This window comes from Stigmatopora argus, chromosome 7, assembly GCF_051989625.1.
Source record: "Stigmatopora argus isolate UIUO_Sarg chromosome 7, RoL_Sarg_1.0, whole genome shotgun sequence".
NCBI lineage: Eukaryota > Metazoa > Chordata > Actinopteri > Syngnathiformes > Syngnathidae > Stigmatopora > Stigmatopora argus.
The window spans coordinates 15,986,232-16,012,589 of NC_135393.1; the positions used below are offsets into that span (position 1 = coordinate 15,986,232).

At 41.8% G+C, this 26,358-nt stretch overlaps 4 protein-coding genes and 3 long non-coding RNA genes across 11 annotated transcripts in view; 4 read left to right on the top strand and 3 right to left on the bottom strand.

Moving 5' to 3' along the window:
- LOC144078089 (voltage-dependent calcium channel gamma-3 subunit-like) overlaps positions 1–4,043 on the top strand; it is a 4,656-nt gene extending 613 nt beyond the window's left edge. The window contains exons 2-4 of the mRNA XM_077606291.1: positions 2,930–3,013; positions 3,131–3,271; positions 3,368–4,043. Of these exons, the coding sequence (XP_077462417.1) occupies positions 2,930–3,013; positions 3,131–3,271; positions 3,368–3,900 (758 nt within the window). The 3' untranslated portion in view covers positions 3,901–4,043. The remainder of the gene's footprint in view (positions 1–2,929; positions 3,014–3,130; positions 3,272–3,367) is intronic.
- LOC144078091 (uncharacterized) overlaps positions 1–6,098 on the bottom strand; it is a 16,189-nt gene extending 10,091 nt beyond the window's left edge. Inside the window, exon 1 of the long non-coding RNA XR_013301169.1 lies at positions 6,033–6,098. This is a non-coding gene — a long non-coding RNA (uncharacterized LOC144078091). The remainder of the gene's footprint in view (positions 1–6,032) is intronic.
- Positions 4,881–9,963, top strand: LOC144078088 (cell adhesion molecule 3-like). Its single transcript, XM_077606290.1, has 5 exons — positions 4,881–5,423; positions 6,239–6,502; positions 7,599–7,919; positions 7,989–8,246; positions 8,327–9,963. The coding sequence occupies exons 1-5, from the start codon at positions 5,339–5,341 to the stop codon at positions 8,503–8,505; spliced, it is 1,107 nt and encodes a 368-aa protein (XP_077462416.1). The 5' UTR covers positions 4,881–5,338; the 3' UTR covers positions 8,506–9,963.
- A 524-nt stretch (positions 9,964–10,487) lies between these two features.
- On the top strand, positions 10,488–14,762 carry LOC144077936 (hsp90 co-chaperone Cdc37-like). 3 transcript variants are annotated; one of them, XM_077606050.1, is made up of 8 exons: positions 10,496–10,773; positions 11,889–12,167; positions 12,229–12,325; positions 12,504–12,619; positions 13,347–13,469; positions 13,542–13,745; positions 13,925–13,996; positions 14,453–14,762. In XM_077606050.1, the coding sequence occupies exons 1-8, from the start codon at positions 10,642–10,644 to the stop codon at positions 14,531–14,533; spliced, it is 1,104 nt and encodes a 367-aa protein (XP_077462176.1). In that variant the 5' UTR covers positions 10,496–10,641; the 3' UTR covers positions 14,534–14,762. The 3 variants fall into 3 exon arrangements, with proteins under 3 accessions (XP_077462178.1, XP_077462175.1, XP_077462176.1); XM_077606052.1 differs by having other exon boundaries at positions 10,488–10,733; positions 13,347–13,745; XM_077606049.1 differs by having other exon boundaries at positions 10,490–10,773; positions 13,347–13,745.
- On the bottom strand, positions 11,695–13,870 carry LOC144077939 (uncharacterized). The gene is made up of 3 exons (XR_013301137.1): positions 13,741–13,870; positions 13,333–13,646; positions 11,695–11,813 (listed from the first exon to the last, which is right to left on the bottom strand). It is a non-coding gene; the product is annotated as an uncharacterized LOC144077939 (long non-coding RNA).
- Positions 14,394–20,938, bottom strand: LOC144077938 (uncharacterized). Of its 3 annotated transcripts, XR_013301135.1 has the most exons (7): positions 20,796–20,938; positions 17,639–17,732; positions 16,886–16,998; positions 16,170–16,788; positions 15,136–15,558; positions 14,809–14,921; positions 14,394–14,507 (listed from the first exon to the last, which is right to left on the bottom strand). It is a non-coding gene; the product is annotated as an uncharacterized LOC144077938 (long non-coding RNA). The 3 variants fall into 3 exon arrangements; XR_013301136.1 differs by lacking the exon at positions 20,796–20,938 and having other exon boundaries at positions 17,663–17,890; XR_013301134.1 differs by lacking the exon at positions 20,796–20,938 and having other exon boundaries at positions 17,639–17,889.
- On the top strand, positions 14,866–26,353 carry LOC144077932 (3',5'-cyclic-AMP phosphodiesterase 4C-like). Its single transcript, XM_077606042.1, has 17 exons — positions 14,866–15,077; positions 16,351–17,009; positions 18,173–18,310; positions 19,369–19,496; positions 19,562–19,744; positions 20,124–20,163; positions 20,659–20,729; positions 20,814–20,976; positions 21,049–21,142; positions 21,211–21,368; positions 21,442–21,540; positions 22,365–22,529; positions 22,601–22,700; positions 23,043–23,197; positions 23,288–23,410; positions 24,077–24,259; positions 24,952–26,353. Exons 2-17 carry the CDS (start codon positions 16,968–16,970, stop codon positions 25,717–25,719), a joined length of 2,610 nt encoding a protein of 869 aa, XP_077462168.1. The 5' UTR covers positions 14,866–15,077; positions 16,351–16,967; the 3' UTR covers positions 25,720–26,353.
- Positions 26,354–26,358: the final 5 nt, after the last annotated feature.

Consider the following 26,358-nt stretch of genomic DNA (forward strand, 5'->3'; position numbering starts at 1 on the left):
TTGTCAATATATCCCTGTGTGGCAGATGTGTGTTTGTGTGTGGGGGGGTTTGGTGTCAAAAAGCATTATGAGCTGCCAGCAAAGTTACAATTTCAAAATAAAACAAATGCTGCTACTCAGTTGAATTGTTAAAAATGTTTGTCAAATAATGGCTAAAGGCTATGTATAGTAAGGCTTTTTTTTCATAAAAAATGACCATGTATAGTAAGGCTTTTTTTCTTAAAAACGACCATGTATAGTAAGGCTTTTTTCATTAAAAAATGACCATGTATAGTAAGGCTTCATTTTATTAAAAAACAACCATGTTTAGTAAGGCTTTTTTTCTTTAAAAAAAACGACATAGTAGAGTAAGGCTTTTTTTCTTTAAAAAACGACATAGTATAGTAAGGCTTTTTTCTTAAAAAACGACATAGTATAGTAAGGCTTTTTTTCTTAAAAAACGACATAGTATAGTAAGGCTCTTTTTCTTAAAAAACGACATAGTATAGTAAGGCTTTTTTCTTAAAAAATGACATAGTATAGTAAGGCTTTTTTCTTAAAAAATGACATAGTATAGTAAGGCTTTTTTTCTTAAAAAACGACATAGTATAGTAAGGTTTTTTTCTTTAAAAACGACATAGTATAGTAAAGCTTTTTTTCTTAAAAAACGACATAGTATAGTAAGGCTTTTTTTCTTAAAAGAACGACATAGTATAGTAAGAGTTTTTTCTTAAAAAACTACATAGTATAGTAAGGTTTTTTTCTTTAAAAAGGACATAGTATAGTAAGGTTTTTTCTTTAAAAACGACATAGTATAGTAAAGCTTTTTTTCTTAAAAAACGACATAGTATAGTAAGGCTTTTATTTCTTAAAAAACAACATAGTATAGTAAGGCTTTTTTTCTTAAAAACAACCATGTATAGTAAGGCTTTTTTTCATTAAAAAATGACCATGTATAGTAAGGCTTCATTTTATTAAAAAACAACCATGTTTAGTAAGGCTTTTTTTCTTTAAAAAAACGACATAGTAGAGTAAGGCTTTTTTCCTTTAAAAAACGACATAGTATAGTAAGGCTTTTTTTCATTAAAAACGACATAGTATAGTAAGGCTTTTTTTCTTAAAAGAACGACATAGTATAGTAAGACTTTTTTCTTTAAAAAGGACATAGTATAGTAAGGTTTTTTTTCTTAAAAAACGACATAGTATAGTAAGGTTTTTTTCTTTAAAAACGACATAGTATAGTAAAGCTTTTTTTCTTAAAAGAACGACATGGTATAGTAAGGCTTTTTTTCTTTAAAAAAAACCACATAGTATAGTAAGACTTTTTTCTTAAAAAACTACATAGTATGGTAAGGTTTTTTCTTTAAAAACGACATAGTATAGTAAAGCTTTTTTTCTTAAAAAACGACATAGTATAGTAAGGCTTTTATTTCTTAAAAAACAACATAGTATAGTAAGGCTTTTTTTCTTAAAAACAACATAGTATAGTAAGGCTTTTTTTCTTAAAAAACGACATAGTATAGTAAGGTTTTTTTCTTTAAAAACGACATAGTATAGTAAAGCTTTTTTTCTTAAAAAACGACATAGTATAGTAAGGCTTTTTTTCTTAAAAGAACGACATAGTATAGTAAGAGTTTTTTCTTAAAAAACTACATAGTATAGTAAGGTTTTTTTCTTTAAAAAGGACATAGTATAGTAAGGTTTTTTCTTTAAAAATGACATAGTATAGTAAAGCTTTTTTTCTTAAAAAACGACATAGTATAGTAAGGCTTTTATTTCTTAAAAAACAACATAGTATAGTAAGGCTTTTTTTCTTAAAAACAACCATGTATAGTAAGGCTTTTTTTCATTAAAAAATGACCATGTATAGTAAGGCTTTTTTTCTTAAAAACAACCATGTATAGTAAGGCTTTTTTTCATTAAAAAATGACCATGTATAGTAAGGCTTCATTTTATTAAAAAACAACCATGTTTAGTAAGGCTTTTTTTCTTTAAAAAAACGACATAGTAGAGTAAGGCTTTTTTCCTTTAAAAAACGACATAGTATAGTAAGGCTTTTTTTCATTAAAAACGACATAGTATAGTAAGGCTTTTTTTCTTAAAAGAACGACATAGTATAGTAAGACTTTTTTCTTTAAAAAGGACATAGTATAGTAAGGTTTTTTTTCTTAAAAAACGACATAGTATAGTAAGGTTTTTTTCTTTAAAAACGACATAGTATAGTAAAGCTTTTTTTCTTAAAAGAACGACATGGTATAGTAAGGCTTTTTTTCTTTAAAAAAAACCACATAGTATAGTAAGACTTTTTTCTTAAAAAACTACATAGTATGGTAAGGTTTTTTCTTTAAAAACGACATAGTATAGTAAAGCTTTTTTTCTTAAAAAACGACATAGTATAGTAAGGCTTTTATTTCTTAAAAAACAACATAGTATAGTAAGGCTTTTTTTCTTAAAAACAACATAGTATAGTAAGGCTTTTTTTCTTAAAAAACGACATAGTATAGTAAGGTTTTTTTCTTTAAAAACGACGGTATAGTAAGGCTTTTTTCTTAAAAAAGGACATAGTATAGATAGTAAGGCTTTTTTTCTTTAAAAAAACGACAGTCTTGTCTTTGTCATCTTGCAGTTTTGTGCAAGTCAAGTCTTTTTTATGCACATATAAGCCATACCCTGGATTTAGTCATCATTGTTTTGAGCGACAAATCCGGCATATATGTGAGAAAATGCAGTATCTAAAGGCCAGCCACCAAATTCCGGACAAAACCGAGGCCCAATCCAGGGGGATCAATAATGAAGCCCATGAGACAAGCCATTAAGCCTTACGCAAGTCGCTAATAGCGAGAGAGAGAGAGAGAGCATGCAAAGTGTAGCAGGTCAACAAGTCTGTTTCAATGTTTTCTTTGGGAACACAGTAGAGTACAGAAAAATAATCTCAAATTTGTTTTGGCAGGAACGTTCCGAGGCGTTTGCAAGGACATCGACCACTTTGCGGAAGACGCGGATTACGAGCAGGACGCGGCCGAATACTTGCTACGTGAGTGACACAAACTTTATTTGGGAGCCCATCACGCAATGACAATAAAACTTGTAGCTTCAGATTTTTTTCATCTTGCCATTTAAAGTTCGTATGAACCAAAGTTGGTTTTTAAAGGGGCGGTTCGAGCTTCCAGCCTCTTCCCCATCCTCAGCGTGGGCTTGCTGTTCCTGGGTGGCATCTGTGTGGCCGCGAGCGAGTTCTACAAGTCACGCTACAACGTCATCCTGACGGCGGGCATTCTCTTCGTCTCTGCAGGTGTGCAAAGCGTACGAAATCCCAGAAAAGTTTCCTACGAAAGCCTTGATTTCTCGAGTTTTTTTGTCCCCAACGTTGATTCACTTTTCGCTTCAGGCCTGAGCAATATCATCGGCATCATCGTGTACATATCGGCCAACTCCGGGGATCCCAGCCAGAGCGACAACAAGAAGAGCTACTCGTACGGCTGGTCCTTCTACTTCGGGGCGCTGTCTTTCGTCCTGGCCGAGATGGCGGGTGTGCTGGCGGTGCACGTGTTCATCGAGAAGCACCGGCGTCTGCGGACCGACGGCCGACCCTCCCTGCTCAAATCGCCCGTCTCCCGGGGCTCGTCCGCCTACCGCAATCGCTACTGCAACAACCGGTCCCGTAGGCTCAGCAGCAGGAGCAACCACAGCGCGGGGGCCGACTCGGCGTCCCGCTCCTTGCGAACGTCCCTCGTGGGGGAGGCGCCGCTCCCCGGCGGGGCCAAGGGTGCCGCGTCGCCCCCTCTGCTGGCCTCCGTGTTCGCGCTTTACGCCCTGAAGGACGTCGACGTCGCGTCGGACGGGCTGACGGCGCCGCGGCAGGACGACGGCGACGGCGGGCGCGGAAACTGCGGGGCCAATAGAAGGACCACTCCCGTCTGACACTTTAATAAATCGTGATCGAGAGTTGCGTCAACGCCGTCCGCGTTTTTGTTCGTTTAGAAAATGGCTTTACGTTTAGTTCCCTGCTTTCTATTTCTTTTTTTATGATAAATGTAATATGAATAAATATTTGCAAAATACAAGGTTCTTCTCTATGGAATATAGTGGGTCTTTACAAGCCAACAGTGCCCTCTCGTGGTCGGTTACGGGAAATATTTCCCTGATTGATAATGGTTAGTGAGAAATAACAAGAAAATGTTAGTCTATATTTTAACAGTACGTACAGGCAAACTATCAGAAAAATATCTTAATCCTGAAAAAATATTTGGCCAGAAATGTAATTTAAGTGCCTCCCCAGGTTTATTTAATTTATGAAGAGATAAGCATAGTTTCCCTCAGAAAAAAAGTAGAGAAATAAATTAAAAATACAATTAAATAAATTCATTGATACATTTAAATATAGAAATATTGAATAAAAAGTTACTTGGAAAACAAACAAAAATAAAACTAAAATTTCCACGCAACTAAAATACTAGTTAAACCAATGAATTGCTGTAAAATTCAACTAAATTACATGAAGAAAAAGTGCAAAAACCAAAAAAAAAAGGGTAAAACCTGCGAGAATGAAAAAATAAAAAGATAGGGTGCCATATATTAGCTGTGATAGGCTCTGGCACCCTCGCAACCTTGGCAAAGATAAGTAAAGTGGAATGAATTTTGAGATTTTGAAATGCCTTTTAAATGCTTTGGATCAAAGTTTGTATTATTTTGACAGTATATTATAAAGAATTTGGACTGAAGGGCTTCAAATACTTTTTTTGCGGTGGCGGTTGAACAGGAAGGAAGACAAATGACTATCTAATCTACTTCTCCTCCCACTTCAAGTCATAAAACTTTACATTTCTGTTCCTATCGGTTCCAGTCGTCGCAGGGTTTAGCGGAAATGTTCAAAATTCATCCATCTCACGGCAGTCAATGCGACGGAGAAGCTGTGTGGAGGACTAAATGATTCTTTTCCAGTAAACGCAGGAAGGGGGTGGGGGTCTAAAAAGGAATGTGATAAGGGAAGCTGGCGTCCTGGCAGGCGTTGGGAAATCACTTAAAATTCCAAAGTCTAAATAGGATTTCACTTGCGTTGGAACTAAGATTGGATACACGTTTTTTTGCATATCTGTGTGTGTTTTCCTTCTATTGACTGTGAGTCATTGAAAATTGAGGGGAAAAAGAGCGTTTCTCCAAAAGACCACCTTTTCCGGGACTACCCCACGTTCTCTTTCACTCTAGTCATGTGACGAGGCATTCTTTTGACTCCCCAGTGCTCTTTTCCGAACGAGGACAGGACGTGTTACTTTCATTTTCAGTGTTCTACAAAGAGTTCAAAGCAAGAGACTGCACTTTTTTCCTCTTTTTTTTTTAAAATCTAGCAAAGGACTCGAAAATGGAAATAATGTCTCTTCTTTCCATATTTTTGACTTTTCTTTCTCTGTCTGGACTTTGGGGGAACTTCTACGTGCTGGCTTGTGGTAAGTTCAAGTCTTGTAGCTTCCTTCCCTCAAGGCTAACTAAGGTGAACTTGAGGCCGTTCTCGTATTTAAAAACAGTAACGAGTCGTTTTTCAAATATTCTAGATGGTAAATTAGCCAGTAAAAATGTGTTGTTTTGTGAACAATGACTAAAATAAGGATAATGATTAACAGATGTTTTGTACAAGCCCGAGAACAACTTTGGCGTGCGCAATCTGCTAACAGGAAAAAAAAGATCGGATATTGTTTCATATCATCCAATCTTGATTTTCATGATCTTGGTTTTTATACTATTGTTTTTTGTTCCGTTTTTATAGAATGGTGTCTTATCTATTAGCATTAAGATGCTTGAGAAGGTACATTAAGATGCGTTAAAGCTTAACAGGGTGAATTTTAATGACAATTTGAATACATGGGGGTGGGGCTAGATGAGTTATTTTACTTCTTTCTACACGAATTTTGAACAGATTTTGCAAGGTAGTAAAGTAAAAATAGTGCCATAGCGAAATGGATTTGCTTTTGTGTTGTATCTGTTTACTCAATGAATGATTCAACTTTTTGTTCCAATAAAATGAAATCAATTGAAAAAGGAATTAAACTTGAACTTACCATGACCTTTGAGAAAACATGTGGCTTGCGAGGAAGCGGGCCGTGGAAAAGCTGACGCTGCGTGGGCAGTGACAAAACTCGTGGGCAGTGACAAAACTGAAACGAGAAGTTGATGGCTGTTATGACAAAACAGGAAACAGTTGTGACGTTAAATTTTGTCAAGTAACGTCACCAAACGACGACTGACTGTGTTTGTTTTTTTGCAGGTATCTGCGCCGACAATCCCGTGTTTACTCCGCCCAAATTATTTGTGGAGTTAGGCAGCCCCGCGACCGCCACCTGCTCCGTGTGCCGGCAAGCGTGCCAAAACAGAAAATTCGGTTTGGAAAAATCCATTGGCAGAGAGCAACGACACGGGACCACCATTGTTTGGACGGTGGACAAAATGATCCCCATTTTGCCCGTCTTGTGTTACTACAACGGCGCCAACAGAACCCAGTGCTGTAGCCACCTGCCCGTCACCGTGTACAGTAAGACCGCCATTTTTATGCATTAGTCTTTTTGGGCCAAAAAAAACACAACACAAAAACTAGATTATCTTGTTTCATTGGCGCAGACGGCAAATGTGGTCCAATCCAGTTTGAGTGGGAGGGCAGAATGATCGCCTCCTTGATTGGATTGGATTGGATTACTTTATTCATACCGTATTCAGGAAATTTCGTTGTCACAGTAGCAAGAGGGTGAGGATGCAGAAATAGGAAAGGCATTTTAGACATAAATAGATAGGTAATAAGGAAGTTAATACATAAATAAATACATGAATAAATATATAAATAAAGAAGTGTGTTTCGTATGAATATATATATATATATATATATATATATATATAATATATATAAAAATATATACATACACATATATATACATATATACACACATACATATATATACACATACATATACACACACATATATACATATATATACACATATACACACATATATACATACATATACACACATATACACACACACAGATATACAGATATATATATATATATTTATATATATACACATATATATATATATACACACACACACATATACACACATATATACATACATATACATACATATACATACATATACATATATACACACACACACATATATATACACATATATATACACACACACATATATATATACACATACATATACACATACGTGTACATACACATATATATATATATATATAGTACATATATACATACATACACATACATATATAAGCATATATACACATACATACACATAGATGTACTTGCTTGCATACGGTAGGTCTTAACACTCAGCCATTTGTTTTGTTAAAGACAAAGTGAATTGGATGCAGACCCACCAAAAGTCCATTAAAAGTTTTCATCTTCATTGACACTTGTGAAAGTCCCAAACCAAGGCAAACTACGGCAAAAAGTGAGCCATATAACCTATCGTAGAAATCTCCTTAGTTTGCGTGAAAGTAACGTATGGTTATTCCAGTGATCCAGAAAAGGGTAACAACGAAAAGTGTTGGAAATTGGGACGTACCGCAGCGTATCTGACTAACCGATTCTTATTTCTTGGCAGAGTATCCCGAAAAGGTGATCCTCCTGTTAGACTATGACGGCGCAGCGATGGTTGAGGGCAATCAATACACGGCAAAATGTTACGTGGAGAATGTCGCCCCGGTGAAAATCCTTAACGTGAGGTTCTACCAAGGCTCAAATGAGTTGGGCCGGCAGCGCCTGTACAAAAACACCAGGAAGAACCCGACCACCGTGACCTACGACTTTCAATTCAATGCCACTAAAGAGATGGACGGAAGCAATTTTTGGTGCGAGGGCCAGCTGGATTTGGAAACTCTGAACAAGACGACAACATCGGGTTTCGCCACTGCCAACGTTTTCTGTAAGTATGATCGCCTGCCTCAATGTCATTTCATCAACAGCTAGCTCACTCGTGCCAAACCCTGCCCAGATAAGCCACAATTCCTAGGAAACGCGAGCGAAACAATCAACCTGACGGTGGGAGATCCACTTCACCTCAACTGTTCCACCGAGGGCAACCCGATTCCCTTGGTCACGTGGAACACCTCCGCGGCGGCGGCCATTCCGACATTCGAAGGTGACGTCCTCTCGGTGGACTCGGTCACCACGGCGCACGAAGGACGATACACGTGTTTTATCGCCAACACGGTGGGAGGCACCACTGTTGAGTTTAATGTGACTGTACAGGGTGAGTCCAAGATTATTTTTAAAAGTTGCCAACTTAAAAAATGGCTAACTTGGTCTTTCCTATGTTCTCTGCTTCCGCAGTCAACTACAACATTATCATTCCGAGCACGGTGGCAGCGTTAGGCGCTCTTGCGATGGTCGCCGCCGCCGTCGTCGTCTACGTCTTTTACTACAGAGTAACTCGGACTGGAGAGTACAACACGAAGGACCCGAATCGTTCAGGCACCAAACACGTGGCCTTGCCTAACCAGGAGTTGTGAGGCCGAGGTAGCAAATGAATCAATCAAAGGGCTTTGTTACCCATCACCTGACTTGGAACACTTCCACATAGGAGACAAGTTATGTTGTCTGGAGAGCAAAAATGAAGATGCTGCGACTGATTGGTGGCTTCCAATTCGTCTCATTTTCCAACAAGAACTAGTTTGACAGATATTTTTTCAAAATAAGAGTTTAGAAGCTGTTTGATTACTATCATTGGACATACATACTTTGCCATATTTCTACAGATAGTGCATTTTGCTGCTTAGCCAATTTATGCATCTCAAAATTGATAAACATTTCTGCAAGAATTACCCCATTTTGTCCACATGGAAGGACATAGTGCAAAAATCCGTGTGCGGTCGATTGGTCGCCGGTCTTTTGGTCGCCCCGACCGCGACAACGGGTAACCAAAAGACCGACGACCAAAAGACCGGCAACCAAAAAGACCGGCGACCAAAACACCGGCGACCAAAAGACCGGCGACCAAAAGAAAAAGGTTTTTATAAGTAAACATATTTTGCTTTATACCTACTATAATTATAAAAAGTATTTTGTCACTTTATCATCTTTCCAGTATTAAGCTCTTTGTGCTCTTATTGTATTTCAGTCTCATAGCACTCATTTGAAAGTACTAATATCACTCTTTATTTTTACTTTAAAGCAAAAATGTGCAATCAATAGAAAATTCAGGCAACCTAATTCCTATCATGAAGAATATTTTCCCAAAAAATGTATTTTGCTTGTTTTTTCAGAGGCACTTACTATGGTAAAACTTTTCTTGCACAATGACCGACCTTTCTTTCTAACGCTGACAGCAGTGAAGTTCAGGGAATCCCAAAGGTAATAAATAATGCCATTCTAGGAAGTGGTTTTGCCTTCCTTCCTTGACGGAAACCCAGGGAGATTTCTTAAAAAACTTTTTATGAGCTCATCTGTTCGTGACTTAGGTCAGGAATGTCTATTTACATTTTCGGGAAGTTAGGTAATCAAGCACCACAAGTGAGGTCATAAAATCCCCAAAATTCAACGGAACTTATTGCAACATTTCACCACTACTGGCAATATTCAACTAGATGCTGTTGAAACACAAATAATGCTGTACATGCATTTAAATAACATGTTTTTTTTTACTGTGTCACTAAAGTGTTCATATTATAAACAAAAATATAAAACACTGAAAATCCTATCACTGAGTTCTATATTGCAATATTGATGCTATTTTTGTGCCCTGAGGGCAAATAAATGTTGCTTCTATTAAAGATGTGTACTGTGATTTAAAAAAAAGGGTATAATGTGCTAATACTAATACTGCTATGCAACATAAGTAATGTTTTTATGTACATATGTATATTTTCCATTAATAAAAAATAGATTGTTTTTATATTCTGTAGCTTTGTATCAAACTGAAACTGTATTATTGCACAGTTAGAATGAAAATTAAATAATGGCAATGATAACCAGTGTCACCATTGTTTTTGTTAAGGAAGCATGGATAATATTTTAACTCGCTTATGGTGAAAAATTATAAAGTGAAAATTATTCTTATTGCCTTTTGCAGCATTCAAATCTAAAAAAAACCTCCTTTCAAATACTCACTGACTCATAAGATAACAATGGTAGTCCTGAAATTGTACATATATATTTTCTTGAATAACATTGTATTCATTTAAAGATTTTATGTTGTCATTTTATTGCGATAAAATTGATCCAAGTAAATATTGCAATGTACATACTTGGATCTCGATTTCTTTGGCAGATCTTCATAGGATCTTTAATGTCTGATTTGATTATTATTACTACTAATAATATTTTTAAGTTCGTTAATATCAAACAAATGACCAAAGTTTTATCTGTTAGTTAGACAAACGTGCACGTGCTGCCCATTTAAGGACCTAACAATAAAACGAAACCTCATTGGTCAACTAACAAACAAACCTGTCGTTCAACCAATCAAGTATCAGATAGCACAATCTAATCACTCACCATTAGCAACTCCATTAAAGCCGAAAATAGGATTTCTATAAACGGCTTGCGGCCAGCTAAGAGGCTCAAAGAGGCGCTTAACTTGCACTCACCGTATTTACAAGTCGCCAAGTTGATCAGAACATCGCAGGGGAACACTTTTGCACCGGAGGATGAGCGGCACCGGGACCGGGACCGGGACGGGGATCGACTACAGCACCTGGGATCACATCGACGTTTCGGACGACGATGACGTCACCAGCCCGTACGTCGACACGCCTAGTTTGTTTCGGATGAGACATCGGGTTGGTCAAAAATTTGCCCAACAACTTGTTGTATTAGCCACGCATTTTGGTTATCTTAACCTATGTTAGTGATACCTTAGAATTAGCAATTAGCCATGCACCTTCTTGAGCTTCACCTAGTATGCTTGATATACTTTATTATTAGTAATTAGCCACCTCCATTAAAGTGTGCAATGCAATAAATCCCCTAAAAAGTCATGTTATTGTATTCATTCATTCATTTTCTGAACCGCTTATCCTCACAAGGGGGTGCCGGAGCCTATCCCATGTGACTTCAGGGGGATACCCTGAATTGGAGGCCAGCCAATCGCAGGCCACAAGGAGACAGACAACCAATTACATTCGGATAAGCATTCAATGAGCTTAGCATGCATGTTTTTGGAATGTGGGAGGAAAGTGGAGTACCCAGAGAAAACCCACGCAAGTCCAGGCAGAACATGCAAACTCCACACATTGAAGACCAACCTGGGATTGAACCCTCGACCCCATAACGTGAGGCCAACGTGCTAACCCCTCCTCCAACCCGTGTGCGGTCGATTGGTCGCCGTTCTTTTGGTCGCCACGACCGCGACAACGGGCGACCAAAAGACTGGCGGCAAAACAAGGTAAAACAACATGGTCTACGCATCAATAAAAGCCAACAATGGCCATGAACAGTTTCACTGAGCCGACGTGTGAGTGTATAAGAGTTTGTATGTACATGCATTGTCCCTTTAAGAAGCTACGTCAGTAAGGGTCTTAACAAGTTCTCCAACAAAAAATAATAAAAATCCGGGAAATTTGGAGCTTTTCTTTAGCCTAATAATTAATAGGGCATTAAGTATGACTAAATAGTCATTCGCGTTTGTATTTAGGGAATTTGAGCAACGATTTAAATGGTGATTATCACTTACCTTCCGGGCGACCAAAAGACCGGCGACCAATCGACCATGTACCCCTCCAACCTGATGTAATGTTACTTAGCAAATAAAGATGGTTGTTTCCACGTGGAGACATTTGACCTTCTTTCAGCCTCAATGAAACGGTCCTTCTTTCCCCTGCTGAATGCAACACACGTAACAATACACTTAATTAGTATCTTTAATGAGCCTTCATCCATTCTGTGTTGACAAAAGGTTCGCCTGGAGAAGATGGCGGCGTTCCAGCAAAGGGGAGAAGACCTCCAAAGCAACCTGAGCGAATGTGGCAAGCTCCTGGAGGAGGCCCAGGAACGACTCCAAGTGATGGAAGGAAGGAGCCGGGGCGACGAGGCCGAGCTCATCGAGGTTCGGGCGCAAGTGGACAGAATGAGACGGGACAAAAAACAGTTTGAGAAAATGTTGGAAGAACACAAGCATGAGGAAAAAAGGCTTCCTTGGAATGTGGATACCATCAGCAAAGAAGGCTTCAGCAAGGTGAGGAGACAATATTCATCTTAATACGTACGTCATAAAAATACCGCAACGTCGCTTGCAGAGTATTGTCAACATGAAGGCCGAGGATGCGCCACAAGAGAAACCAGCGGAGGACGAGAACTTTGTGGAGAAGTACGCCAAGGAAATAAGACACTTTGGTAAAAAAAATATTTAAAAAAAATTGCTTGTATATCTGTAATCAACAACACTTTAGTCTTCTGCATTTGGAAATATGGCGATAGACGTTCCATCCATTATGATGGAATACAAGTGTGTTTAAATGTGTGTCAAATCGTTGGCGGCAGACCTAATCTTTGATATTTTTATAAACGCAAGGAATGTTACGGCGCTACGACGACAGCCAGAAGTATCTGTCGGACAATCCGCATCTGGTGTGCGAGGAGACGGCCAACCGCCTTGTGGCGATCTGCATCGACTTTGAGTTGGATGAGGTAAGATCCAATATTCAATCACAATGACTCCTCCAATCAAATTGTAGCAAGGCCTACAAGGAACAAGACAGTTACAATTATGTCTCCAATCCGATCACGTGATTGGAAATTGCACCCTAGCATTTTTTGATGGTAAAAAAACATTTTAAGATTGTTTTAAAATGTTGTAAAAACTACAAATCAACAAAATAAGTGGTACAAGGCTATTTTGCCCTATGCAACATTTTTAGAAGATTGAAATCGGTTGGAAAAAAGTTTTTATTGTTTTGTTAGTAGCTACGACGCAACAAAATAAGGAAGATGGACAAGGATGTTGTCAAAAGAAACAGAAATATTTATATTATGACAAGTTTTTTTTACAGCGGTATCAACAGATCCTCAAAATCAAGAACTCGGGTGCAAAAATATGTGATTTGGATACGTTTGGTCCCCGGACGTTTGGTCGCCGGGTTCGCTCGCTGTCAAATTATGACAGAGAGTTTACTGTTGATATTTTGATATTAAACTCACTCTCTCTCTCATGATTATAATTTTGAGAGCTGGTTTCAACAGTAACAACCCGACGACCAAACGTCCGTTCTACCAAACGTCCGTTCTACCAAACGTCCGTTCTACCAAACGTCCGTTCGACCAAACGTCTTTCGACCAAACGTCCGAGTACCGGATCACTCTAACAAGGATAAGGTCATGAGAATGTGAAGGAAAAAGCGCACCTTATCTTGTTTAGAAGCACGGCCTGATGGAGCAAGTGGCCCACCAGGCCATCGTCATGCAGTCCATCTTGAACTTGGGCCGAGCGTTAAAAGCGGACCCTCGGGGCTGCTTCAGACACTTCTTCTCGACTATGAAGGTCAGCAAAAACAAAACAAAAAACAAAGCTGGCTTTCCTTTTCCCACATCTTCTCGCACTTGTGCGTCGCAGAGTGCCGACCGGTCGGACCGTGACGCACTGGAGCGTGAGCTGGAGTCGCTGAAGGAACGCGTGCGGAGCTGCGCCAGGATGAGGATGGAGGAGGCCCGAGAGGAGCTAGAGGAGGAGGAGGAGGAGGAGGAGGAAGAGGAGAAGTTTCAAAGATTAGGGCCTGGTGGTCTTGATCCGTTCCAGGTGTACGAGTCCTTACCCAAGGTAAACGTGCGCGAGCGTAGCTCATGTTTGTTTACCCTGCCTAGGAGGCCCTACCGAGTTTCCTGTTTCACTTAGTTTGCACACAAACGTCCGGCGTATTGATTTGGATATGCTTCACTGCAAAGATACACACAGAAACACACACACATGGTTGTGACCCACTGTGGTTACTCGGTCAGGACATGCAGAGGAGCTTCCAGGAGAAGAACGCGGAGATGCTGCGCGAGGCCGTGGCCAAGCTGCACCCTGATGTGAGTGTATACTATGGGAAAACTAATTAGTAAAATATCATTATTAACTATTAAACTTTCTGGAATTTCCGTATTTTCTTTTACATCAATTCATTTTTAAGTATAAAAAATAATAATTTGATGTGACAAAGAGCCATCTTGGTGGTGATAAAAAAAAAAAAAACCTTTTTCTGGGGGTGATTGAACATTTTCATTCTATTCTTCAAAGTTTTTAATCGCGATTAACACTAACCTATAACATGCACTCCATAGTAAACTTCTATTTAATCCATTTTTTATATATAAAATATAAAAATGATGTGTATATATGCTTCACTGCTGCTTACAGCCCTGAAATCATGTTTCCCCGCTAATGAAAAAAAGTAAAAACCTCATTGCGATGAAAAAAAAAAAGGGTTGCATACCCGTTTGACATGATTGACGGTTGACCACGATGATGCGGCGGTCTCTCCACAGGAGGGCAAGTATCACCTGGCGAGGTGCATTGACTCCGGATTGTGGGTGCCGGAACCTGGAGAGGATGAAGATGACCTTTAAACAGGTTGTGATTGGAACCGTGGAGTGGACTATACTAGATTACGTGTTGTGAATGGGATTGAATTGTTGCAATTAGCCATCAGAATGAACCATTTCCAAATGAAATGAGTGGAAATTCCAAATTCAAGATTCACTTTGAGTTGCAATTTGCACCATATATTGGTTTTATTTTAACTATACAATAGTGTTGTTTTTTTGTTGTCCATTCAATAAAGCCAATTTCATGCTACGCCATTGTCATTGTCTTCGAATGAGAACATCTTATGCCATATTACGTCTACTTCCGAGGGTACCGAGGAGGAGATTGTTCACGGAGAGTGCCTGTGAGGGAGGTGGGGATCCAATGGGCTTCTCCGTCAGAGGGTGGGGGGGCCGTCTGCTGGCTTGGCTGAAGAAGAGGAGGAGGAAGAGAGACGAGATTGGTGGGAAGCGGGTATTCATGAAGACGCAGAGCGTCGCTGACACCCGCACGGCTCGTCTGCAGGCAGGCGGCCAGCGAGCGGGAGGACGAGTGGCCCGCCTTCATCATCTGGACGCCATCGAGGTGAGCGCTCGTCTCGTTATTTCACGCAAGAATGCTGCAGCCTGACGTGTCTGCGTACCAGCCCGCTGCATCTTCACGCCCCATGTATGTCACTGTGTCACCTCCCTCCTCCTCATCCTCCTCACCTCGCGGTGCGTGTTGATGAGCGTGGAGATCATGTGTGCGCTCACCCTGCCAGAAAAAAAAAACGGGAAACGGGAAATGGGTCACGGTCCGACGACGGACGCTTCTTATATAATGGGGGGGTAGGTGGAAGGGGTAGGGGGGGTCGATTAGGCGTCGCGCTCCCGCAAGGCCACCGCAATGACAGGCTGTTTATTCGCGTGGCCCGACGGACGAGACATCCTCTTGGGATTTCCTCTCCGTTCGCCGCGTGCGTCGAGCTACGCGCGGCGGGCGATGATGGAAGCGTTTGAACTGGGGCTGGCAAGCGTTCCACGCGGTGATGAAGGGGTCCTCGGATGCCGCCTTAACTTGTTCGCTGAGGAAATAAAAAGAGAAGTTGGAATGTTATGATGTGACAGAAATAAAGGGAATATCACCACGCGACAGAATTTCCGTCGTGATCAAAATGTGTGTTGCTAAATGAAAAAGAGCGAGTAAAAAAGTTTAAATTGAGACTATGATTTCGTCCTAGCTATGTAAAAATAACGGTTAAATGTAATTTCTTTGAGGTATGTAGAAAATGTAATTACTTTGAGTTTTAGGGCTATAAAATAAGAGGAAAATGTACATATACATGTACTTTTTTGTACACCAAGTGTTTTTATATGTCAACGTGACGAAAAAAGCTAAGTAGAACCTGGGAACAAACTTTGTGTTACGTTGTGATTGTTAAATTATATTCCTTTAAACATTTTTTTTAGATGTGTGCTTGGCTTCGGTTCGAAAAAAAATATACACCTTTACACTTCCACGTAAAATGTATTCTTTGTTAATAACATAATCTTACAAAATCTTCCGTTTCCGCACGATGGGAAGAAAAATCGACCTTGTTCCTTCCTTTCTCTGACATTCTGTTATTTTTCCGTAAGACTAAACAAGTTTGTGTGAGCATATAAAAAATAAAATAAAAAAAACAGACTAATATACCTGTATGACCTTCCCATAGAAGAAACAAACACTTGAGTACTGCTTTTTTCCTGTCTTTTGTTGACAGAAAGCTCGCTAGTATCTCTCCCCTCATCGCTTACGGCATGTCTGGTTCAGCGAAAGAATGCTTGAAAATTATCTGCCAAAAAAGTGACCTTCAACGTTTGTCGCTCCCTCACAGGAAGAAGAAACTTGCGACCTTCCCAGACATCCCTGGCGCCCGCAGTGATGCTCGCCGACCCCAAAAGTGAGCGCGGACCACGCGGCTTCCCCGTCTCTCCGCCAATTTCCGTGTCGGAACTATGCAAAGAAGATTCCCTGTGGGATTAGCGCGTTTGGGGGATATGTTTCTTCCCGAAGTCTTCCGGCGGCGCCATCATGGATCCTAACCATGAACCCGTGCCGTTGCCCGGCCTGGCCAAGGTGGCACCGCGCAGAAAAGTTGCTTGTTCTGACATGGAGTGAACTCTGTGGACTGTTGTATAAATCAGCAATCTAAAATAAACAAACGGTGGGGGGGAGGAAAAAGGACGGAGGCTCGGAGGGGGTGACGTGGTCTAATTTTGCCGAAGGAGGCAAAATAGCCTCAATGGACGCAGACGGCGACCCGGTGTGACGCCTAAAAAAACAATTAAAAAAAATTAAAAAAAACAGCACCCCTTCCCCAATCCCGGTAGCCCTTGGAACCAGGTTTAACCTTGGAGTGACCCCGTTACCTGTCCGGTCCTGGCTCTCCACTTGCTCTGCTGCCTGGGTTCCGGAACGCTCCGACCTGGGGCCCAGAACGAGCCAATCAGGATGAAGAAGAGCCGCAGCGTGCTGTCAGTAACTGGAGAAGAGGTGAGGCGGAATGGTCGTTTCAGACATGAAATCCTTTACGTGTTAACAGTTCAAGTTACCCAAGATCGGAGATTTCGCTTCTTTTCAATTTGCTGCTAATCAAGGCGTCTCCTCTCAGGTGCTAATCAAAGTCTCAACCAATGTTCCCTCTAAGCTGCGCGCGTGTGCAAATGCGCACTACTCTCGTCTTCTCTGCGCACAGCAAATCATATGGAGCGCACAAAATAAAATCCCTTTTTAAAAAAATTATTATTATTATATTATTATTTTTTAGCTGTGAGGACGACGCGCGAACCACTCATCCGCCGGGCCGCCCATTCATAGATATTAATCATTACATTTTATTATTACTAAATCATTTATGTGTAGTAGACATACACCTGCTTATGGCAGGTGTGATACTGGTGTGTGCCCATAGCGAACAATAATGATGTTGCTCACACCGGTACTCAGTGTCTCTCAGGGAGGTTGTCTTTCTGCCCAGACAAACAAAAAATTAGAGGAAACATTGGTCTCAACCCTTGTACGTTTAACCCCTTGACGCCTGGATTGACACTGAACTCAAATCTAGCGCCGTCAATGGTAGCGAAATCACTCCGGCGTGTTAAATGTCTGGCGCGAATGCGTACCCGTTGACTTTCACGCATCCTGACCTTCCCTATGCGCACGTCGCGGAGGTCTGAGTGCAGGAATCCACTTAGACTCCGCTTGGATGTTCTCCTCCTGGATAAAAGGACATAGAGCACAGCATGCATTATTTAAACGTGCTTTTATTGATCCCACTCTCTGTAAGTGACTCGACATATTTATACACAATATGCGTGTGAGAGCATCCTTCCACATCTACTCCGAACGACAACATGAAGCGCAGCATGGGAGCAACACGGCACGGTTGCCTAGCAACTGCTAGCGCCACCCCCCCACTCCCAAGTGTTTTGTTGCTACGATGCTGCAGTGCAGATTGGCCTCCTCTCGTTCACATGCGCACACACGAATACAGTATGTCCGTGCGTCTATATCTTGTCTTTACACATGTGCGCAAAAGTACACACACCCGTGCGTGTTTTAATGATGTGCTTTATGTGATGCAGCCATGTGCTCGCGTGTCATCGTGCATTGTGTCCCCAAAGACATGAAGCTCTTCCCCTGTCTGTCGTTGTCAGGGCGGGGACGCTCTCAAAACAGTCGGCGGCGGAGAAAAGGCAGAGTCGCCGCGCTACAGCCGGTCCTACACGTCTGGGGCTACGCTGGGGGCGGAGCTACGCAGGGGGAGGAGTAGGAGACTCTCGTCTAGTTTACAGGTAGTCAATGTGTAGCACACGGTGGTTTTACCAGGAGTAGGAATTGAATATAACCCAAGTCAGTGGCGGTCCGTGCATTTTCTCGTAGCGCCTTCAACGGGTAAAATCCACTTCCTAGCAGCATTTAATGGTTAAATACAAATACTGGAGCTTTTCAGACATTACAATCGTGCCAGGGGGTTGATTTCCCCAGGAAAGGACAGGGATGGACGTCAATGGCGAAACGGCAAAAATTGCACTAAAATGGGATAAAATCCACTTCCTAGCATTTAGTGATTAAATACAAACACTGGAGCTTTTCAGATATCAGAACTTGGCCCACAATTGAAATATTATTTAGGAATATAGGCATATTTTACTCACCAAAAATCATTTTTAACTGTACACAATATCTATTCCCCTTTCTTTCTTCCTTCTTTTCCATCGCCATCGAAGCTAATGCTGAAAGTCGAGCCTGTCCTGTCATATTTCTGGCATAGTCCATCTTGAAAATGGCTTTAAATCAACAACAATATATTTGCTTGTGCAGCTGGCTCCAGATACAGTTTGGTAGCTAATCATAGTTGGTGAAAACGATGACGTATCCTTACGCCTGCGACAATACATTGTGGTGTTGACAACTCGAAATCTAAATTGGTTAAAGCAACAGTCTTATCGACGCTTGTTTAATGGAGCAGAGCCTGCAGATTGTGAAGGCCTGGAGGCAGATTTCTGACCCTGGCAACAAATAATGGCTGAAATGTGATTGGTTAAATGCTTCAATATGAAAACACACATCTGGAAGCAGTGTAACCAGGGGGAGAAAGCAATGAAAGGAAGCTAACAGACAATTTGGAATTATTGCATAAGTATTGATGGACAAAATATAATATATGATTCAGATATTTCTTAAGCCAGCAGAGAAGGCCTTGAAGGCCCTGACGGCCCGCCACTGACCCAAGTATAGTAGCCCTTTCCTTAAAGTGGCCAAAAACCAATAGCAAATTCATATTTTTTTGTCATAAAGCAAAGTTGTCTTTCTGTCCCAATAATTACATGAGTAAACATTAATGCTCCAGGTTCCCTGCTGGCTTCGCCCTCGCGACCGCACTCGCTCGCCAGAAATCCTCGGCAACATGTCGCGTCCCACGACGCTGCCCCTCCGCATCCCGCCACGCATCTCCATCACGCAAGCCGACGCCGACAGGTCGGCACGCCGGGCATCTTTTCGTGTTCTTTTGACCGTCTCTAAACATCTCTGACACTTTGCAGTTACGACGGGGAAAACGGCGTCTCCCCCGCTCACACGCCGCTGGGCTCGCAGAGTCCCGGACTCACGCTCAATACGTCCTTCCCCCAGAGCCAAAGGAGGGAGTCCTTCCTCTACCGCTCGGATTCCGATTACGACATGTCGCCCAAGACCGTCTCGCGCAACTCTTCGTTGGCGAGTGAAGGGTGAGAAATCCTTCCACGGTCTACTTCATACACAACTCAAAAAAAGCTGAGATTTTGCCCACAACAAGTCTTTTGTTTTTCTGAAATATGACTCAAATGGTGCTGAAACTAAGTAGGAGGGTGTGAGTTGGCCAGCGGAAGAACAAATAATAAACATCTATTATATTAGTCAACTTAACTTGAATTTTGCACATCATACTTTAAAACCAAAGTGCTTGAATTAGTGAAGTCTACTGTATAATCAGTTAGAGGGAAATATTCCATCCATAAAAATGTGCATATGGTTCATTCTGAATTTTTCACGCAAACCTGTCTAGCCATTGCTGTTTGTGAACGGCGGACATTCGAGTCACATTTGAATATCTTTGACCTCTTTCAGACACACGGGGGAGGACTTCATCGTTACGCCTTTTGCTCAAGTGAGTAGAATCTCATCACCATTTTTCACATTGTTTCCACCAATAGCCACAGTTCACTTTGGTACTGTTGGGAAAATTAAATTCTGTTTCCACTGCAGGGATTTAACAATATTCAAATTGGAATGGACAAACATACAAATTCAACGGCAGCTGTTCACAACTGAATTTTTTTTCTTTCCATAAAATTAGCTAAAATTGACCGCTAGGACAAAAAGTGTGCTAGCAACACCATTGAAACAAACAGTGTTGGATGAAATCATTCTACATATATTCAAAATTAAATTCCGTTTTTTTTTTCTTTCAAATTTGGAGTTCAGACTATTCTATTCTATGCTGTGAATTTAAAAGTTTGCTACCAGTAGACATCCTGTAAAGAATGCAAAGTCAATATTTTGGATCACGCAAGTCAACAGAACGCTTTGGTGGAAACTAAACGGCGCCGACTAAAATATATCCGCCAATGGTATTTTAATGATTCGGATCATTTCCCCGTAGGTTCTAGCCAGTCTGCGATCGGTCCGCAGCAATTTCACCATCCTCGCTAACGTCTCCACTCCGACAGTCAAGTCAGTGTATTCATTTCTTGCTACGACAAAGCGATATTGCCGAGAATAAAACCATTCCTCGCTTACCGAGCGCTGTGACCTCAGGAGATCTCCGCTGGGCGGAGTAAGCCTCAGTCCCAGAGCCTCGTTGTCGGACCAGCAGTACCAGCAGCTGGCCTTGGACACGCTAGAAGAACTGGATTGGTGTCTGGACCAACTGGAAACCATCCAGACGCACCGATCTGTCAGCGAGATGGCGTCCAACAAGGTAAGGGATAGAATATTTGTCGGATGTTTTTAGCATCGAGCTCACCGTCTGCGCTACGTTGTGCGACGATAGTTCACGAGGATGCTGAACAGAGAGTTGTCCCATCTATCCGAGATGAGCCGTTCGGGTAACCAGGTGTCGGAGTACATCTCCAGCACCTTCCTGGGTGAGGAAGTCGTCATCCTATCGTGCAGTTGAACTAAGTATAAGCAACTAAACACGGTGTGTTTGTAGACAAGCAGAACGAAGAGGAAATCCCGTCCCCGACTTTAAAAGACAAGCCCATGAGTCAAATCAGCGGTGTGCGGAAACTGTCGCATAGTTCCAGCCTATCCAGCACCTCCATGCCTCGTTTTGGGGTCAACACCGACCAGGAGGACGAGCTGGCAAAGGTTCGGCTCAAAAAGTACACTAGCTTGACGACAGATGGTGTTTCAAATTTGGATTGTGTGTGTGTCGAAACAGGAGTTGGAAGATTTGGACAAGTGGAGCTTCAACATATTCCAAGTTGCTGAATTCTCCAATAACAGACCTCTAAGCTGTATCATGTATACCATCTTTCAGGTACGTCTTTTAGTAGTCATGTTGACAGTACCATATTTTGCTGTTTAATATACCCCCCTCCCACATTTAATATACCCGGGTATATTAAACGGCAGGGGTATATTAAACGGCATACAAACGGGAAGGTACGATCCACTATGCACTCTTTATGCCGTGACGGGGTGCATTAACGTTTTGCAGATTAAAACTCCTTAATGCTCAGGTTAAAACTACTTACTGCTGAATAAAGTCTGACTTGGAATTTTAATGAACTTAAGTATCTATAATGATGCCCCCATGAACACCATACAAATCTTGCCAAAAAAGCTGAGTTGCCGTTTAATATACCCGGGTATATTAAACGGCAGGGGTATATTAAATGGCGCACAAACGGGAGGATCAAAAAAGCAAAAATCATTTAATATACCCGGGTATATTAAATGGTAAAATACGGTACCAAGAAGAAGAATAGCCAATAGTGGGATCTTGACCGTGAAGTGGTTGCGCAACATTTTCATTTGATTAAATTGACATGCAGTGTGAAGTGTTGTAACGTGACTCACTGTGTTAAAGAATAATCAGGCAAAAATTATTATTTAAAAAAATCACCATGAATAACTAACTGGTACTAACTAACATTAAACATAAAAACATGGACTGCCACCCTTACTTAACCTTGTTCAAATGGATTTGGACCTCTATTGTTGTCAATGGCACGCAATGAATTCATCTAAAACACAGGTGTCAAAGTGGCGGCCTGGGGTATATTAAACGACAAAATACGGTAGGCAGTTCTGAGATTTTGATTTCAGGTTTAGGATTACTGTACTTTTCTCCTTCTCCAGGAACGAGAGCTTCTGAAGACCTTCCGCATTCCCGTCGACACCTTCGTCACTTACGTGATGACTCTCGAGGACCATTACCACGGCAACGTAGCGTACCACAACAGCCTCCACGCCGCCGACGTCACCCAGTCCACTCACGTCCTCCTCTCCACGCCGGCCCTGGACGTGCGTCTGTCACCCTAAGAGAAAAAAAAAGTGACCTAAAAAAACGTTCCTTACCCTAATTTCTCCCAAAGGCCGTCTTCACCGACCTGGAGATCCTCGCCGCACTCTTCGCCGCCGCCATCCACGACGTGGACCACCCTGGAGTTTCCAATCAGTTCCTCATCAACACCAGTGAGTCCCTAACGAGAGACCGGGTGATTAAATTGACCTGTCGTGCAATTAAGGCTCTTTTAAAGTGACTTTTCCAGGTTGGCGATTCAACTCTGAGATAATGAGAGCCTTGCGAGTGGGCAGAATGACGATAATGATAGTGGGGATAAGAGCAATAATAGTAGTGCGCGGAATCCGTACGTGAGTGAGGTGACTTTTGAACGCCGCTATAAACGGGGGCGCTGCTCCTACTAATTAAAGTGCGGAAGGGGAAAGTGCGAGAAACGAAGAAAGTACGAAAGCGAAAACAACAGTTCCAACGCGACCAAGCTTTTCGAGTAACCGCGGTCACTGTGTTTTCAGACTCGGAGCTGGCCCTGATGTACAACGATGAGTCAGTCCTGGAGAACCACCACCTGGCAGTGGGCTTCAAGCTCCTGCACCAGGACAACTGCGATATCTTCCAGAATCTCACCAAGCGGCAGAGGCAGAGCCTCCGCAAGCTCGTCATCGATATCGTGAGCGGCTTGTGGCGAAAATGAAATGACGTGTATCTGGGTGATTTTAGAAAATGTGAAATTGGGTTTGTTTTTTTTCCTCTCTTTTAGGTTCTGGCTACAGACATGTCCAAACACATGACCCTGTTGGCAGACCTGAAGACCATGGTGGAGACCAAGAAGGTGACCAGCTCTGGGGTCCTGTTGCTGGATCACTACAATGAGCGCATTCAGGTGGGTGTCTCCTAGGCTTTGGGGACCCCCGCCCCTAAAAAAAAAACCCAACAACTTTTTTTAGGGTTGTAAACAATGTTCCTTCTAAGCTGTGCGCGTGCGCAATTGCGCACTACTCTCTTCTTCTCCGCGCACAGCAATCATATGGAGCGCACAAAATAAAATCCAACCTTTTTTTCCCCCCATGATGGCGCCGTTCACGCGGCAGCCAGTGGCAGTAGGTCTGTCCACTCTTATGTTTTTCGTGTTTTACAGCCCTTCTATCTTTTTTTAAATTACATTTTAATATTTCTTAATCCATTCCTTTTTACTTTACTGTGCAAATAGAAGAACAAGCGGTGAAATCGGGTGAAAACTGTCTAAATCTGCTATGTGGTTGTGTGCATGCGTGCGTGTGTGTCTAGTATGTGTGATCGATTGTCTTCAACCAACACAATGGACTATAAATGGAAATTAGCCCTCGGCTACAATCTTACATATATATTCATTAACATGAATATAAATATGTTCATTAATATGTGCTAGACAAACAAAAAATAGAGGGAACATTGGTTATAAACATGCATATCTTGTGATATTTCTTGTCGATAGATGTTCTCCAAGCATTTGTGTGTGAACATTCCTATTTTCTGCAATGAGATGCTAGCATAATTGACTGTTTTTTAGGTCATGAGAAACATGGTCCACTGCGCCGACCTGAGCAACCCCACCAAGCCCTTACCGTTGTACAGACAGTGGACGGAGCGGATCATGCAGGAGTTCTTTCGCCAGGGTGACAAGGAGAGGGAGCGTGGCATGGAGATCAGCGCCATGTGCGACAAACACACTGCATCTGTGGAGAAGAGTCAGGTGTGTTAAGCAACTAACAAAACATGCCAACACATGCACGTAAACACACAACTTGAAATGATGAATTAAAAAAAAAACTTAGCTTACTTGGGGCCCATGATAAAAAATAAAGACTAAAGTTGCAGTGTGTTAGAACGGAAAGGAGCTCGAAGGCACACACAAAGCATCTCGGAGACTCGAGCCAATGAGAGGCCAGCGAGGTGTTGGAAGAGCAACTCTGTTATGTTAATTTCAAATTAAAATACAGGATGTCTATTTACGTTTCAGGGAATATTTGATTTTGAGAAGATTTTGCATTTCGTAACTTGAATTTCTTTCATATCCAGAGACCAAAGTTTCCCACTTTTTTAAGCTGAATTTTTGGCATGCAGTGGTGCCGCAGTACTTGTACAGTAATCCCTCGATTATCATGTCATCACTTATTGCCAATTCACTATCATTTTTTCCGCTATTAATTTTTTTTCATTTTTTATTTTATTTTAAATTCCACGCTAAAACTCGTAACCGGAAGCCACTCTTGCTACCAGGACTCAGCACTAAAGAAAAAAAAAGTTATAACAGGGGTGACCCTACTTTGCGATTTTTCGATTATCGCGGCCATGTCTGGTCTAAATTAACCGCGGTATTCGAGGGATTACTGTAATCGGCAATGGCACCTAATGAGTCAATACTAGCATGTGTCTGCTCTTCAGGTGGGCTTCATTGACTACATTGTTCACCCGCTTTGGGAGACGTGGGCCGACCTGGTGCACCCCGACGCCCAGGAGCTTCTGGACACCTTGGAGGAGAACCGCGAGTGGTATGTGACCACCATGCCTCAGTCTCCGTCGCCACCTCCGGACAGGCACTTGCAGCACGACCGCTTCCAGTTTGAGATCACGCTGGAGGACCTGGAGCACAACAACCACAATCACGCGGACGGCAGAAGTGAGGACGGAACGGGCGGTCAGAGTGAAGACTGTCACGAAGACAGCGAGGATGAGAAGAACCACAACAGGGAGGAGAATGGACTTAGCGATGAGGATGAGGAGCAGGAGAAGCAGGAGGAGGAGGAGAACAAAGACGAAGATGAAGAAAAAGTGGAAGAAGATGGTGCTTTGGAGGAAGCAGAGGAAAATGTGGAGGTGGGAGATGAGCACTTGGAAGAGGAAGATGGAGATGAAGGAAATGTCGAGGAGGAAGATGCAGTAGAAGGAAACTTTGAGGAGAATGGAGAAGAGCAGGAAGGCGTAGAAGAGGAGCAAGAACATGTTGAAGAAGACGTCACGGAAAATGAGGTGGAAGAGGAGCAGCGAGAACATGTTGAAGAAGACGTCACGGAAAATGAGGTGGAAGAGGAGCAGCGAGAACTTGTTGAAGAAGACGTCACGGAAAATGAGGTGGAAGAGGAAGAAGAAGAGGAAGAAAATCCTGAGGAGGATGGAGAAGTTGAAGAAAACCAGGAAGTGGAGGAGAGTTAGGGAAACGTACCAAGCATCGAGGTGGATGCCAGATCCAGCCCGACGTTCAGACGCCCGTGCTCCGTTCGAGCTGAGAGGTCGGCGGCGGTGGTGGAGCAGACTTGTGGGTAGAAACCTCGGCGAGAGGAGGAGGCAGCGGCAAAAGCTCTTCTCACGGACCTTGGGACAGGGTCACACCAATAAATTTGTGCCTGTTCTCCCCAAATCACCGATTATGCTTGACATCGTCTTCTGTGTCGTCCACCACGAAGATCTCGCCGCCCCCAAAAAAACTTTGTTTGTGCTTAAACAACAACAAAAGTGGAGAAAGTGAAGTTTGTCTTATTTTCACTTGTGAACTGTGGCAGTACTGTTACTGTGGAGAAGAAAAATCTGTGTCATAAATCATGATTTACAGGCAAGTTTAACGATATTTCGTTATACTCACTCCCAGGGCGTCCACCGAGCACTGAATTTTGGGTCTTCCGCAATTTTTTTCTTTTGTGTTTGTAAAAAAATAAAAAATAAAAATAGAAAAAAAAATGAAAAAAAAGTTTTGGGCACTTTACCACCCCTGTTACATAAGTGTACATAACAAACATGTATTTTAATCTTCTGATGTCATATAATAAATATGATCCATCAAGTTGAAGAATTATT